The sequence below is a fragment of the Bos javanicus genome, chromosome 5 (assembly GCF_032452875.1).
Source record: "Bos javanicus breed banteng chromosome 5, ARS-OSU_banteng_1.0, whole genome shotgun sequence".
Classification (NCBI taxonomy): domain Eukaryota; kingdom Metazoa; phylum Chordata; class Mammalia; order Artiodactyla; family Bovidae; genus Bos; species Bos javanicus.
In genome coordinates, this window is record NC_083872.1 from 19,884,820 (window position 1) to 19,902,115 (window position 17,296).

The 17,296-nt window shown below is 42.2% G+C and overlaps 1 protein-coding gene across 5 annotated transcripts in view; it reads right to left on the reverse strand.

Moving 5' to 3' along the window:
- Positions 1–17,296, reverse strand: part of POC1B (POC1 centriolar protein B) — a 104,799-nt gene that overhangs the window by 72,934 nt on the left and 14,569 nt on the right. For all 5 annotated transcript variants that reach the window (XM_061415711.1, XM_061415712.1, XM_061415709.1 and 2 more), the window contains exon 3: positions 4,271–4,442. In XM_061415711.1, coding sequence (XP_061271695.1) covers positions 4,271–4,442 — 172 coding nt within the window. The remainder of the gene's footprint in view (positions 1–4,270; positions 4,443–17,296) is intronic.

The following is a 17,296-nucleotide window of genomic DNA, read 5'->3' on the forward strand; positions in this document are numbered from 1 at the left end:
TCTCCCTGTCCATCACCAACTCCCGGAGTTCACCCAAACTCAGGTCCATCAAATTGGTGATGCCATCCAGCCATCTCATCCTCTGTCATCCCCTTTTCCTCCTGCCCCCAATCCCTCCCAGCATCAGAGTCTTTTCCAATGAGTCAACTCTTCACATGAGGTGGCCAAAGTATTGGAGTTTCAGCTTTAGCATCAGTCCTTCCAAAGAACACCCAGGGCTGATCTCCTTCAGAATGGACTGGTTAGATCTCCTTGCAGTCCAAGGGACTCTCAAGAGTCTTCTCCAACACCACAGTTCAAAAGCATCAATTCTTCGGCACTCAGCTTTCTTCACAGTCCAACTCTCACGTCCATACATGCCCAATGGAAAAACCATAGCCTTGACTAGACGGATCTTTGTTGGCAAAGTAATGTCTCTGCTTTTGAATATGCTGTCTAGGTTGGTCATAACTTTCCTTCCAAGGAGTAAGCATCTTTTAATTTCATGGCTGCAATCACCATCTGCACTGATTTTTTGGAGCCCCCCAAAATAAAGTCTGACACTGTTTCCACTGTTTCCCCATCTATTTCCCATGAAGTGATGGGGCAGATGCCATGATCTTTGTTTTCTGAATGTTGAGCTTTAAGCCAACTTTTTCACTCTCCTCTTTCACTTTCATCAAGAGGCTCTTTAGTTCCTCTTCGCTTTCTGCCAGAAGGGTCGTGTTATCTGCATATCTGAGGTTATTGATATTTCTCCTAGCAATCTTGATTCCAGCTTGTGCTTCTTCCAGCCCAGCGTTTCTCATGATGTACTACTCTGCATAGAAGTTAAATAAACAGGGTGACAAGATACAGCCTTGACTTACTCCTTTTCCTATCTGGAACCAGTCTTGTTCCATGTCCAGTTCTAACTGTTGCTTTCTGACCTGCATGTAGGTTTCTCAAGAGGCAGGTCAGGTGGTCTGGTATTCCCAGCTCTTTAAGAATTTTCCACAGTTTATTGTGATCCACACAGTCAAAGGCTTTGGCATAGTCAATAAAGCAGAAATAGATGTTTTTCTGGAACTCTCTTGCTTTTTCCATGATCCAGCAAATGTTGGCAATTTGATCTCTGGTTCCTCTGCCTTTTCTAAAACCAGCTTGAACATCTGGAAGTTCACTGTTCACATATTGCTGAAGCCTGGCTTGGAGAATTTTGAGCATTACTTCACTAGCGTGTGAGATGAGTGCAATTGTGCGGTAGTTCGAACATTCTTTGGCATTGCCTTTCTTTGGGATTGGAATGAAAACTGACCTTTTCCAGTCCTTTGGCCACTGTTGAGTTTTCCAAATTTGCTGGCATATTGACTGCAGCACTTTCACAGCATCATCTTCCAGGATTTGAAATAGCTCCACTGGAATTCCATCACCTCCACTAGCTTTGTTCATAGTGATGCTTCCTAAGGCCCACTTGACTTCACATTCCAGGATGTCTGGCTCTAGGTGAGTGATCACACCATCGTGATTATCTGGGTCGTGAAGATCTTTTTTGTACAGTTCTTCTGGTATTCTTGCCACCTCTTCTTAACATCTTCTGCTTCTGTTAGGTCCATACCATTTCTGTCCTTTATTGAGCCCATCTTTGCAGGAAATGTTCCCTTGGTATCTCTAATTTTCTGGAAGAGATCTCTAGTCTTTTCTCATTCTGTTGTTTTCCTCTATTTATTTGCACTGATCGCTGAGGAAGGCTTTCTTATCTCTTCTTGCTATTCTTTGGAACTCTGCATTCAGATGCTTATATCTTTCCTTTTCTCCTTTGCTTTTCACTTCTCTTCTTTTCACAGCTATTTGTAAGGCCACCCCAGACAGCCATTTTGCTTTTTTGCATTTCTTTATGTTGAGGATGGTCTTGATCCCTGTCTCCTGTACAATGTCACGAACCTCCGTCCATAGTTCATCAGGCACTCTATCTATCAGATCTAGTCCCTTAAATTTATTTCTCACTTCCACTGCATAATCATAAGGAATTTGATTTAGGTCATACCTGAATGGTCTTTTCAGGTTTTCCCTACTTTCTTCAATTTAAGCCTGAATTTGGCAATAAGGAGTCCATGACAATAGTTCTTGGCAATAGGCAGGCCCAGCTGATGAATCCAGACCCCGTTCCAACAGGAAGCACGTAAGACCCCGAGACAGGAGTGCCCAGTGCTTGTTGTGCTGGTGCTTGGCTGATTTCTAGCTCCTCTCCAGCCTTAACAGAGTCTGTCCACCTCCCACACAAGTACCTGCCCTTTCTGCCCGAATTTTCTTGACTGCCCACTGTGACTAACGCCAGCCACACCTGCCTCCCAGCTTGCTCCTGCTAGCCTTTTTCAGACTTCCGATCACCAGCTGAGGTGTCCGTCTGCTCACCTGGCTGCCCACAGCTCCCCTCTCCGCCAGGCACACACACCACTCTTCCCCACCAGCGGCAGAATCCACCAATTTCTCCTCCTTCAAATCTCAAGTTGCAGTCAGGCTACTGTTGTGACCGACTGACCGACAGGATGTGGCAGAAGGCACAATGGGCAGGTTCCAGGCCCAGCCTTTAAGAAGTCTAGCAGCTTCGGCTTTGATTATCCTAGATTGTCCTACAGCTGCCATGCTGCAAGGAAGTCCTTTTATGCTGCTGCAGAAAGGGCATGTGGAGGACAAAGGTGCCCAGCCAATAGCCAACACCAAGGCCACCGGCATCTGAGGGAGGCACTGGACCTGCCAGCCCAGCTGCCAGTGTAATGAAGCCAACGGCCCACATTAACAGGGCAGTGGGATAAATCGTCCAGACAGCCCCGAAAACTGGGAGAAATAATAGTTACTGTCTTAAGCTACTAAGTTTGGGGACTGTTATGCAGCAAAAGATAACTGGTTCATCAGTTTCCTTCTCATTGCCATGATCCACTATCGCCCTGGCCTGCTGAGATATGATTTAGGAAGAGGAACTAGATGTGTCTACACAAGCCTAATTGTGGTGCTTAGATCAGGCAGTGAAAATGAATGATCCGTGTGCTTTTAGCTCACCTACCCAGTGCCTTACTCACAGAGCTTTCCCCAAAATAGCAATTGGAGACGGAGGCTGTGCTGGAAACAGCAAACCACTAGTCCAAAATTCTCAAAGTCAAGGCTTTTAAAAATGCTTTCGCTTTTAGACCCTGAGCCAGTCTCTCTTCCTTACAACTCCCTCTTACACTGCTATCCGTAGTGTCAGAACATGTCAACACGTCACTTCTCCTCAGTAGTGTTTCCTGCCTGGAGATAATCTTCAGATTTCTCCATTTGGTTTCCTTTAGGCAGTGGCAGGGAAAAAAAGTGCCCACTGGCAGGGAAATGCTTCAGGAACTTTCATTTATTGGGGAGTGCCTGGGCCCATTCAGGCACAAACCACAGATCAAATCCTGCCCCCACAGAGTGAAGGAAAACATTTCTTATTATCTGAAGAGAAGTGATCTGATGTGTACATATCCCAGAAAACAAGGGGGTGGAGGACGGATGAAACAAGACTGATGGAACACTGAAGAACCACTGAACCCGGTGGATGGTTATGGTGGGGAGCTGTCACGCTATCTATTCTACTTTCAGATATGTTTGAAATGTATATAATTAAGAGTTTAAAAACTTAAAATAATCAAGGCTCAATAACTGCTTAAAATAGATGGACTATCAGCTAGGGTTTGAAAAGGTAGTAGGTTGAAAGTCAAAGTGTTAATTGCTCCGTCATGTCAGACTCTTTACAACCCTGTGGACTGCAGCCCACCAGGCTCGCCTGTCCATAGAACTCTCCAGGCAAGAATACTGGAGTGGGTAGCCATTCCCTGCTCCAGGGGGTCTTCCCAACCCAGGGATCGAACCTGGGTCTCCTGTATTGCAGGCAGATTCTTTATCATCTGAGTCACCATAAACTGTAAAATCTTGGTTAGGCAGTCCGATGTGTATCTCTCTGGGGAGATGATCTAAAGCTTACATGAGACTGATAAAGGGATTGATAACCATCACCCCCCCAACCGCCTCTTCCACAAAAACACTTAAGACATTATTAAGCATATTTCCATGGTTAGAAATAATTTTCAAATAGAAGACACAATTATGAGTTCAAGATGAGGAAAAAATGGTATGAAATAATTTTACCAGGCCAGTACGCCTCGTTTGTGACTTAGACTAAAGATGTACAGGTAACTGGGGGGTTAGGCAACCCAAGAGGGACACAATGCACAGTTCAACCCCAGTTATCTTTTACATTTCTAAACCCACAGCATAGCAGCTGCTCTTCTCTTACTTATCAGGGATCCAGAGTCTAATGGTCCTGTCTCGTGATGCTGATGCCAGTAAGTTTCCAAGTGGAGAAAACTGCACGCTGGTGATAACGTCTTTGTGACCCACGTATCTGAAAGCTCTAGCTTGAGGCCTGAGACTCCACAGCATGAGAAATGTATCCCAAGAGCCGGTAGCTATTAAGAAATAGAAGAACAAAACCACTGTGTGTTAAAATGCAAACATAGGCATGTCTCATTACAATGGGCAGGGTATCTAATAACAAGACGTCCAGGTAACAGAGAGGCTGGAGGTGGCATGACAGACCAGGTAATGGCAAAATATTTTAAAAAGAAACCCAAAGCCACATCACTAATCTGCAAGCATGGCTGTGTCCTATGTAGCCGTACAGCAGGATTAGTGGCCCCTGTATTTGGTTAGGACTCAATGACTACTAAAAAAAGGCAGCTCAGTACAACAGAGACACAGGACTGGGGGTCAGTTCTCTCTCTCTCGGGGTGACTGGGAAAGTAACTTCATCTCTGTGTCATAAGCACTGCATGCTTCTCCTGAGAGGGCTGGAAGAGATGATTTTTTTCAACTGTTCATATAGAGATAATTTCACAGTTGCAGAACAGTTATATTAACAGTATAACGAACATTAATATACTTTTACCAGATCCACCTGTTGTTACTATTTTGCCCCTTTTGGTTTATAATTTGCTTGTGGGCCCACTCTCTCTTTTTCTGAACACAAGCATGCATGTGCATGCATGTGTGCGCACACACACACACACACAATTTTTTTCTTAAGCCATTTTGGGGTAAGTAAATTCAACACCATGGTACCTTTATTCCTAAATACTTAAGTGCATATTTCCAAGAATAAAGCTATTCCTCTACATACCAATAACACTGCAATCAACTTCACAAAATTTATCAGTGACAGTACTTTAAACGACCAAATGTTTTCCAGTTTTGTTAACTGACCAGTAATGTCTTTTATAGCTAGATAAGGTAGGCTTAAAACCCACTTTGTGCTGTTATGACATCCTACAATTAATAAAAGAATCATGTGTTTCAGACATCACCTTAAGGCTTTAAGAAAAGAAAGACAAATGGAATCAATAGTGGAAATAAATGCCTTTGATCAAGAAGTAAACAAATGAAAGACAGATCTAACTCTTGCCACAAAACCAAATGTTATATGCGCATTGAAGTGAAGTGAAGTGAAAGTTGCTCAGTCATATCTGACTGTTTGTGACTCCATGGACTATATAATCCATGGAATTCTCCAGTCCAGAATACTGGAATGGGTAGCCATTCCCTTCTCCAGGGGAATCTTCCCAACTCAGGAATTTAACCCAGGTCTCCTGCATTACAGGCGGATTCTTTACCAACTGAGCCACCAGGGAAGCCCATTATATATGCCTGTACCCCCAAAATAGCCCCAGGGAGAGAAACCAGGCCAGTGAGAATCATTAAGTTTATATTATAGAATGTTTAGGGAAAAATACCTTGAAACACAATTAGTATTATTGTTAGAAGAGAAAAAGTCTCTGAAGCTCTGAAAAGCTTCTAAGTTCTTTAGCCATAGATAAAATTCATTTGAACTTGGTCTATGCATTGTTTCCACGTAAAACAGTTAAAGTGAGTTTATAAGCTGCATACTATGCCCCTTTTTTTTCTTAAAGTACGAAAACTGATGTTCCATCACAATTCATCAAATTATTAAATAAATCAGGTTCAAATTATTTGCGGCTAATGTGAAAAAACAGGGAAAACAATGAATTATCATATGTGTTATATTTAGGACTCGAGTTCTAAGGTATTATACTACAAACAAGAGCTACAAAAGGGAATAAGACACAATTTCTTGGAACTACAATAGAGTAGGAGATAGCTCATCAGTAATGTCATACATATTCAGAGGACTTTTATATATTATTTATTCTTTTCTTCTTCCAGTTATGAGATATACATCATAAAATGATTATTGCAATAGATTTAGCAAACATCTATCATCTCACAATTCTTATTAAAGAAATAGAAAAAATTTTCCCTTGTGATAAGAACTCTTAGGACTTACTCTCTCAGAAATTTTCATATATAGCATTACAGCAGTGTTAATTAATGTTATACATCACGTCTCTTGTACTTATAATGGAAGCTTATACCTTTTCCCCATTCTTAATGTTATGAGTGGTGAGTGGTTCTGTTTAAGGAAAGGACATTCCCATTTGAGCAGAGACTTGAGTGAAATGAGGAGTGATTCAGGCTAAGACATGAAGAAAGAGCACTCCAGGCAGAAGGACTCCACCTGTAAGGGCCCAAGACAGCAATAAACTTGGCAGCCTAAGAAACAGCAAGGAGGCCAGCATGTCCGCCGGGACAGGGAGAAAAAGACAACCAGGGATGGAAGCCCAGAAGGAAGCAGATGCCAGCAAGGAGCCACGTGAGTGGTGTGTGTTTAGTTCTAAGCCACTGAAGGATTCTGAACAGGGGCATCTTGTGATTTAAGAAAACTGCCATTTTGACAGTGAGAAAAGGATGGGCTAGCCAATGGTGGGTCAACTGGGTATTCACAATGAGAAAGACAATGTCTCCTATATTTTATACTATATATAAAAATAATTCCATATGGATTACAGATCTAAATGCGATAGGTAGAACAATAAGCATTTAGAAGAGAACTTCAGTTCAGTTCAGTTCAGTCACTCAGTCGTGTCCAACTCTTTGCGACCCCATGAATCCCAGCACGCCAGGCCTCCCTGTCCATCACCAACTCCGGGAGTTCACTCAAACTCACGTCCATCGAGTCGGTGATGCCATCCAGCCATCTCATCCTCTGTCATCCCCTTTTCCTCCTGCCCCAAATCCCTCCCAGCATCAGAGTCTCTTCCAATGAGTCAACTCTTCACATGAGGTGGCCAAAGTACTGGAGTTTCAGCTTTAGCATCATTCCTTCCAGAGAAATCCCAGGGCTGATCTCCTTCAGAATGGACTGGTTAGATCTCCTTGCAGTCCAAGGGACTCTCAAGAGTCTTCTCCAGCACCACAGTTCAAAAGTGTCAACTCTTTGGCGCTCAGCTGTCTTCACAGTCCAACTCTCACATCCATACATGTCCACTGGAAAAACCATAGCCTGACTAGATGGACCTTTGTTGGCAAAGTAATGTCTCTGCTTTTCAATATGCCGTCTAGGTTGGTCATAACTTTCCTTCCAAGGAGTAAGCGTCTTTTCATTTCATGTCTGCAGTCACCATCTGCAGTGATTTTGGAGCCCAGAAAAATAAACTCTGACACTGTTTCCCCTTAAGGGAATATATTCATGGCCACTGGGGTAGGCATGACTATTTAAATAACACCTGAAAATTACTAAAATACTAAAAGAATGATAATTTATACTACACTAAAATTAAGAAATTTTATTCACTGAAAGACACCACTAAGAGAATAAAATGGCAAGCCACAGAGAGGAAAAAGATGTTCACAATACAGTTATCCAACATATAACAAAGAATATATAAAGAACCTTACAAGTCAATAAGGAAAGTCAAGAAAACACAGTAGGCAAATAGGCAAAGGGCTTAAATAGGCACTTCATAAGGGAAGATATACAAATGGCTAATAAATGTATAAAAAGGTGCTCAAATCCATTAGTCACCAGGAAAGTACAAATTAAAATGACAATGAGATATTACTACACTCTCATTAGAATGGCTACAATAGAAGACATCAGTTCAGTTCAGTCGCTCAGTCGTGTCCGACTTTTTGCGACCCCATGGCCTGCAGATCATCAGGCTTCCCTGTCCATCACCAACTCCCGGAGTTTATTCAAACTGATGTCCATAGAGTTGGTGATGCTATCCAAGCGTCTCATCCTAGGCTGCCCACTTCTCCTGCCTTCAGCATCAGGGTTTTTCTAATGAGTCAGTTCTTCACATCAGGTGGCCAAAGTATAGGAGCTTCAATTTCAGCATCAGTCCTTTTAATGAATATTCAGGACTGATTTCCTCCAGGATTGACCGATTGGCTCTCGTGCAGTCCAAGGGACTCCCAAGAGTCCTCTACATGTAACACCACAATTCAAAATCATCAATTCTTCGGTGCTCAGCTTTCTTTATAATCCAATTCTCACATCCATACATGACTACTGGGAAAAACCATAGCTTTGACTAGACGGACTGTTATCACAAAGTAATGTCTCTGTTTTTTATTATGCTGTCTAGGTTGGTCATAACTTTTCTTCCAAGGAGCAAGCTTCTTTTAATTTCATGGCTGCAGTCACCATCTGCAGTGATTTTGGAGCCCAAGAAATTAAAGTTTCTCACTGTTTCCATTGTTTCCCCATCTATTTGCCATGAAGTGATGGGACCAGATGCCATGATCTTCGTTTAATGAATGTTGAGCTTTAAGCCAGCTTTTTCACTCTCTTTCACTTTCATCAAGAGGCTCTTTAGTTCTTCTTTGCTTTCTGCCGTAAGGGTGGTGTCATCTGCATATCTGAGGTTATTGATATTTCTCCTGGCAATCTTGATTCCAGTTTGTGCTTCATCCAGCCCAGCGCTACTCATGATGTATTCTGCCTGTAAATTAGATAGGCAGGGTGACAACATACAGCCGTGACATACTCCTTTCCCTATTTGGAACCAGTCGGTTGTTCCATGTCCAGTTCTAACTGATGCTTCTTGCCCTGTATACAGATTTCTCAGGAGGCAGGTAAGGTGGTCTGGTATTCCCATCTCTTTAAGGATTTTCCACAGTTTGCTGTGATCCACACAGTCAAAGGTTTTGGCATAGTCAATAAAGCAGAAGTTTTTCTGGAACTCTCTTGTTTTTTCGATGATCCAACGGATGTTGGCAATTTGATGTCTGGTTCCTCTGGCTTTTTTAAAACCAGCTTGAACATCTGGAAGTTCTCAGCTCATGTACTGTTGAAGCCTCACTTGGAGAATTTTAAGCATTACTTTGCTAATGTGTGAGATAAGTGCAAATGTGCAGTAGTTTGAACATTCTTTGGCATTGCCTTTCTTTGGGATTGGAATGAAAACTGACCTTTTCCAGTCCTGTGGCCACTGCTGTTTTCCAAATTTGCTGGCATATTGAGTGCAGCACTTTCTCAGCATCATCTTTCAGGATTTGAAATAGCTCAACTGGAATTCCATCACCTCCACTAGCTTTGTTCATAGTGATACTTCCTAAGGCCCACTTGACTTTGCATTCCAGAATGTCTAGCTTTAGCTGAGTGATCACACAATTGTGGTTATCTGGGTCATGAAGATCTTTTTTGTACAGTTCTTCCGTGTATTCTTGCCACCTCTTCTTAATATCTTCTGCTTCTGTTAGGTCCATACCATTTCTGTCCTTTATTGAGCCCATCTTTGCATGAAATGTTCCCTTGGTATCTCTAATTTTCTTGAAGAGATCTCTAGTCTTTCTCATTCTATTGTTTTCCTCTAGTTCTTTGCACTGATCACTGAGGAAGGCTTTCTTAACTCTCCTTGCTAGTCTTTGGAATTTTGCATTCAAATGGGTATATCTTTCCTTTTCTCCTTTGCCTTTAGCTTCTCTCCTTTTCTCAGCTATTTGTAAGGCCTCCTCAGACAACCATTTTGCCTTTTTGTGTTTCTTTTTCTTGGGGATGGTCTTGATCACTGCCTCCTGTACAATGTCACAAACTTCCATCTATAGTTCTTGAGGCACTGTATCAGATCCAATCCCTTGAATCTATTTGTCATTTCCATTGTATAATCGTAAGGGATTTGATTTAGGTCATCCCTGAATGGTCTAGTGGTTTTTTCTACTTTCTTCAATTTAAGTCTGAATTTGGCAATAAGGAGTTCATGATCTGAGCCACAGTAAACTCCCAGTCTTGTTTTTGCTGACTATATACAGCTTCTCCATCTTCAGCTGCAAAGAATATAATCAATCTGTTTTTGGTATTGACCATCTGGTGATGTCCATGTGTAGAGTCTTCTCTTGTGTTGTTGGGAGAAGGTGTTTGCTATGACCAGTGTATTCTCTTGACAAAACTGTGTTAGCCTTTGCCCTGCTTCATTCTGTACTCTAAGGCCAAATTTGCCTGTTACTCCAGGTATCTCTTGACTTCCTGCTTTTGCATTCCAGTTCCCTATAATGAAAAGGACATCTTTTTTGGGGTGTTAGTTCTAGAAGGTCTTGTAAATCTTCATAGAACCATTCAACTTCAGCATCTTTAGTATTACTGGTTGGGGCATAGACTTGGATTACTGTGATATTGAATGGTTTACCTTGGAAATGAACAGAGATCATTTTGTTATTTTTGAGATTGCATCCAAGTACTGCATTTCAGACTCTTTTGTTAACTATGAGGGTTACTCCATTTCTTCTAAGGGATTCTTGCCCACAGTAGTAGATATAATGGTCATCTGAGTTAAATTCACCCACTCCAGTCCATTTTAGTTCACTGATTCCTAGAATGTCGATGTTCACTCTTAGCATCTCCTGTTTGACCACTTCCAATTTACCGTGATGCATGAACCTAACCTTCCAGGTTCTGATGCAGTATTGTTCTCTACAGCATCAGACTTTACTTCCATTACCAGTCACATCCACAACTGGGTGGTGTTTTTGCTTTGGCTCCGTCTCTTCATTCTTTCTGGAGTTATTTCTCCACTGATCTCCAGTAGCATATTGGGCACCTACTGACCTGGGGGGTTCATCTTTCAGTGTCCTATCTTTTTGCCTTTTCATACTATTCATGGGGTTCTCAAGGCAAGAATACTGAACTGCTTTGCCATTCCCTTCTCCAGGGGATGGTGTTTTGTCAGAACTCTCCACCATGACCTGTCCTTCTTGGGTGGTCCTATATGGCATAGCTCATAGTTTCATTGAGTTAGATACGGCTGTGCTCCATGTGATCAGAGACTGAGTCAGACCTGCCTTTGAGTGTTTCAGTATCTCCTGTGGAGGTATGGGTCAGAAATTCTTACACATGTTCAGCAGAAGATATATACAGTAATGTTTATGGAACATTATGGAACATTTATGGAACTCAAAGAAGACCAAAACTAGAAACCCAATTGCTCATCGAAATAAAACGGATACACAAATTGTGGTATATACATACTGTGTACCTGTGTAATTAAAATGCACTCATGAAGTTCAAGAAGCAAAACTGATCTAAGGAGTTAGAAGTCAGCATAGAGATTATGTGGGTGGCAGGCAGGGAGGACAGTGGCTAGAAGGGAGATCAAGGGTACTGGCAAAACAGGCAAGTCACATTGTGGAGATTCAGCAAGCTGTTCAAAGTTGGTACATATCTTATACTTCAAAAAAATGTTTAGACAAAACAACCAAAAAAATCTCAGTCTGGCTGTTGTTTGGAGTGCATACAGAGGGAAAAAGGAAATCAGTTTGGAGGCTGTTGCAATAGTCCAGCCAGAAGGAGGTGGTCTGGACCAGGCTGAAGGCTGTGGAAACAGGAGAAGTAGTCAAAACCAAGGTATATTGTAAAGACAGAGTCCACAAGGTTTGCAAACGCACTAGATGTGAGGGGGAAAGGCAGAAAAGAAAACAAAGGTGCCTGGCTGCTGGCCTGGGCACCCAGGTGAATGCTAGAGATATTTAATGAGATTAAGGCAATTAAGGTATTAAGTGAAATAATACTCATAAGCCAAGCCTGGCACACAGAAAACACTCAGCTGTAGCTATCATTATGGTAGTTTTAGTTTTTGCTACTGTCAGCAGTAGCAGTGTGGATAATACATTAAAGACTGGAAATTGGATGGGGTCACTCAAGCAGTAAGTCTAGATACAGAAGCGGATGAAGGCACTTAACCTGGAAAGAAGGAAGTGAAAGGAAGGAGCCATTAGTGGAGTAGAAAGGGCCAGGAGACTGTGGTGTCCAGGAATAGAGTGTGTACTCACAGAGGGTGACAGAGCTGTTGTCAAAGGCTTCAAAGAGACTTGGTAAGATCAGGCCTGAACACGACCAGCTACATTTGGGATTCAGTATAAGATATAAACGTGGGGTCTCTTGTAGGAAATCAGTGAAAATGTCAAGACCAGGATGGTAGGGCCTTAAACTAAATGTGGGACTTATGCGACCCCACAGGTCAACTGCCCAAGAAGCCAGCTGTAGGCCCGAGGATCAAAGGCTGGTTTGGCAGCAGAATTGTTTCAGTGGAGTGGTGGGATCAAAGCTGGAACGGTGTGGGTTGAGGACAAAATGGGAGGGAGGCAGTAGAGAGAGTTAAGACACACAACTGACCCACGAACTCACTGAAGCTTCATAGGGTCCCTAATATTCAATATGGCAAGGACCAGGAAAAAATGTTATTATAGGATCAATGTGAAGTGACAATTAATTGGGGCTGGTGGTGGGGGTGGGAGAGACACAGAGCCAGAGACACAGAATATGACACAACCAACATGGTGACACAGGAATTGAGCTTTTACATATTTCCTCAGAAAAGGAAAAGGGCACCTTAACATTACAGTTAGTGTTAGCTGCTCAGTCGTGTCCAACTCTGTGATCCCATGGACGGCAGCCCACCATGCTCCTCTGTCCATGGGATTTCTCTAGGCCAGAATATTGGAGTGGGTAGCCATTCCCTTCTCCAGGGGATCTTCCCGACTCAGGGATTGAACCTGGGTCTCCTGCATTGCAGGCAGATTCTTTACTGTCTGAGCCACTATGGAAACCCTTACCCTTAACCAGAGTGGATGCTCAAAAATTGTTAGCTTTAGAGTTGATGGCTACTTACCTGTATTACAGCAATACTTGCTGTTATCAGCATGAGGCCTGCTAAAGAGAAGTGACAGAAAGCAGGATGAACGCTTAGTTTAAAGGATGTGGACAGTTAATCCTGAGAGCCAGGTGGCAGTTTCGAGCCCTATTAATGATGAAACACTAGCAGCAGAGATGTCCCACTTAAAACTCTGTGGCTCAGCACACATGCTACATTGTCTTCCAATTTTCAAGAAAACAGAAAAAGGACTAACAATCTACAAATCGCTCATGAATGCATTCTTCTTGGAAACTATGAAAACCGACACTGAATTTGCCTCCTTAGTTCCTTAACCGTGACCCACCAAATGCTAACACCATCATAATAAAAGATATTTGATTATTGGTATCCGTGCTGTACTGTGTCAACTTGGAATCTGCGTTCATACATTTCCAGCAAACCACACCCTCTATAAACATTACCCCCATCATTTAAAATGTCAAAGCTTGTACCTAAGCACCATCTGTTTGAGATTAACTATCAGAGGGAGGAAGCTAAAAGTTTAATAAGTCTAGCCACTAAAAAAAAATCTTTAAATTCTATTCTATAACAGTAGTCCATTGTTTCAAGAAATCCTCATTAGGACAAAAGAAAGAACAGAGTCCACATTCACCTGGAGCTGACAACAAAGAATATACTAATGGTTTGCTCTCCATAATGTCCAAAAGGGCATCAGTTGTGTTGAATAGCAATAACTTTCTTTAATCAACCCAAGCGCTCTCACTGATTTAACCAAAATCAACTACGGTTAATTAGAGGCTTGCTTTGTAAGAAATACCTTTTCTGGAAACTATGGTATTGCCTCTGGTTTTTTTACATTTGTTGTTAAATTCCTATATCTATTCTGTTGTGCAAGTGTGTATGATACAGAATTCCAATATTATAGGAGTATTTACTGAATTTCCCTCCAGCCCTTGGCCACCTGGTTCCCCTTCCGGGAGGCATATTTAACATATTTGTTTAAGCATAGAGGAGAGAAGATACTCATTTTCTTGAGTATCCTCCTATGTGCTTAAACAAATATGGGTGTCTAGTCACATTTTTGTCTAGATTATTTATAATTTTTTCCTCCAGTTTTATTGAGACATAACTGACATACTATACTGTATAAATTTAAGGTGTACAGCAAAATGATTTGACTTACATGCCTCAAATGATTACCACAATAAGTTTAGTGAACACCCATCATCTCATACAGATACAGCAAAGGAATAGGGAAGAAAAGATTTTTCCCCATGATGAGAACTTTTAGGATTTACTCTTCACTTTTATATATAAAGTCAGTTGGTTGCTCTGTTTTGATCAGTTGCTCAGTCATGTCCGTATCTTTGTGACCCTATGCACTATAGTCCGTCAGGCTCTTCTGTCCATGGGATTTTCTCAGCAAGAATACTGGGGTGGGTTGCCATTTCCTCCTCCAGGGGATCTTTCCAATTCAGGGATTGAACCTGCTTCTCCCACACGGGCAGGTGGACTCGTTACCACTGCGCCACTTGGGAAGCCCACATATAATGTACAGCAGTGTTAATTACACATCTACCCCGCTAGTAGTACGTCTCTTACAGCTGGAGGTTTGTATCTTTTGACCACTTTCATCCAATTCCTCCTTCTCCTACCACTGCCTCTGGTAATCACAAATCTGGTCTTTTTTTTTTTTTTTTTTGAGTTTCTTTTTGCTGATGTTTCCTTGTCATTAGATTTAGGATACATACATTTTGACAAGAATGCCACAAAAAGTTATGCTGTGCCCTTATCAGTGCATTGTATTAGGATACATTTGATATCTGTTTGTCCCAATATTGGTGAGATTAACTTTCATCATTTGGTGTAGGTAATTTTTGCCTTGTACAGTCAGTGTTTTTTCCCCTTTGTAATTAATAAGTATTTTGTGGGGGAGATAGTTTAAACTATGTAAATATCCTCTTCCTCAATAAACTGTCACCCACTAATTTTAGCATCCTTCAATAATTTTTGAACCCATTATTCTTTAATTTACTAATTAATGTTTAATTAATGAACTAATATTTAATTTGTTGATTTATTATTTTAAGGAAGAATCTTCCCTTTTTCTCCATCTATCTACTTATTCAATGACTCATTTACATCAGTATGGACTCAGATTATTTTACTCAATGGGCTATTGTCCAGATTTATCATTACTTATTCTGATTCTCATACGTTCCAGATTTGGCTAGGAAGAGCCCCTTAAAGCTCGCCTCTGTGTCCTTCTGATATGTGTCCATCATTCTTTGAACGCCTCCTTACTTCCGTAATTACAAGGTATTGCAAGATGTACTTTCCCTGCTCCAGCCCTGGTGCAGGTCTTTTCTTCCCCAAGAAGTTCTGATTCCTTTTCATAGAGAATGGCAAACTTAGAAACCAAGATCTGGCAACTATGTTTGCTCACTGCTACTGGGCTTACCAGGTGGCGCTAGGGGTAAAGAACCCGCCTGCCAACACAGGAGATTTAAGAGACGTGGGTTTGATCCCTGGGTTGGGAAGATCCCATGGAGGAGGACATGCCAACCCAGTCCAGTATTCTTGCCTGGAGAATCCCATGGACACAGGAGCCTGGAGGGCTACAGTCCACAGGGCTGAAAAGAGTCGGACACCACTGAAGCGACTTAGCACACATGCACAAGCTGCTGTGACAGCTGACAGAACTAAGAAATGAGATACAAACAGGAATCTCGGAACAAAGAAATAAGATATAAATGGAAAGCAGTATCTATCCATATGCAGAAATCAAGATAAAGATATTAAGAACCATGTGTTCATGTACTGGTAACTCCCATTTCAATCTAACAGCACAGAGTACATTTCAGCCCTCTGTCTTCTAACATTTATAACTCTCCTTGCCCATAATAAAAAGAAAAAAAAAAAAAAAACTGGCTCACATTACACTCCAATATTTTTGTTCAAGTCTAGAGCATGCAAACAGTTTCAGAATCACTAACCCACACCCCTGCCATAAGCAGTTCTACTAACTAGAGTCAAGGTGCAGTTTTACGTTTTACTCCCTTTGATCTTGTCAGACTTGGTTTTATGCTTTGTTAGAGTGAAACTCCTTCAGTTGTGAACTGAGTTTTCGGGCACATGCTTTATTTCAGATGTGGTCCTGATGCCTACCGCCTGGCCTCCCTGGTGTCTCGGCTGAGGTGCTGGGAAAGATCTCCCCTCTGCCTGAGCTACAGCTTGGTCGAGTTCTACCCGGCATGGTCCCTGGGATCACCAGCCTCTTCCTCATCCTCCTCCGCCTCCTGCCTGGCAGGAAGGGATCTCCTCTAGACCTCACACCCTTTCAAGTGCAGCTCAGCCAAAACTGCAGAGGCCCCACAAAATCTGAGGCCACCCACCTGACTCAGCAGCTGGGCCCTGACACAGCCAGAATTAAGGCCTCTGCTGCCTTGGCTCAGCCAGGCTCACTCTGCTCGGCTCTACCTGCCGTGGGCACCAGGGAGAGTGCCCCTGGGAGAAAGCCAAGGCTGTGTGCGAACGGGAGGGGCTCACCTTGTGTTTCCTTCTTGCAAGGATCACCAGTTTACGTTCCCTGTCACTCAACATCCAAAAATAGCTGCCTTGCATATTCTGTCTCATCTCACAGTTGCTTTCAGCTGGAGGGCAAGTTTGGTTCTAGTTAACTACCGTGACTGGAGGCAGAAGTCGGCCTCAGTCTTTTTCGTAGCCGAATAGTATTCACGGTGGTGGTGGTTAGTCGCTAAATTGTGTCTGATTCTGCGACCCTGTGAACTGTAGCCTGCCAGGCTCCTCTGTCCATGGAATTCTCCAGGCAAGAATACTGGAATGGGTTGCCATTTCCTTCTCCAGGGGATCTTCCCAACCCAGAGACTGAACCCACATTTCCTGAATTGCAGACAGATTCTTTACCACTGAACCACCAGGGAAGCCATTCTATGATGTACCTATGTCTTAAGTTTTTCAACCAGGTGACCATATTTAGGTTGTTTACAAACAACGCTGCAATGAACATGTGTCATTTCTGATATGTACAAAATATCACTGTCATAAATTCCCTGAATAATTATTGATGGGTCAAAAAGTACATATTTTAGCAGGCCCATGTTCACCATCTAGCATCCTTCACAATTTAAAAAATTTGGATTATATTCCTCTCAGGCCTTTTCATTCCATAGTCAAGAGGGTCTGAAAAACTCAATCACCTCCATATAGAAACTCTTGAATTTTTCAATTATTTCAGAAGTTCCTCGATATACTTTGTACCTTCATTATGTCTGCTTTAAAACCCCCTACCAGGA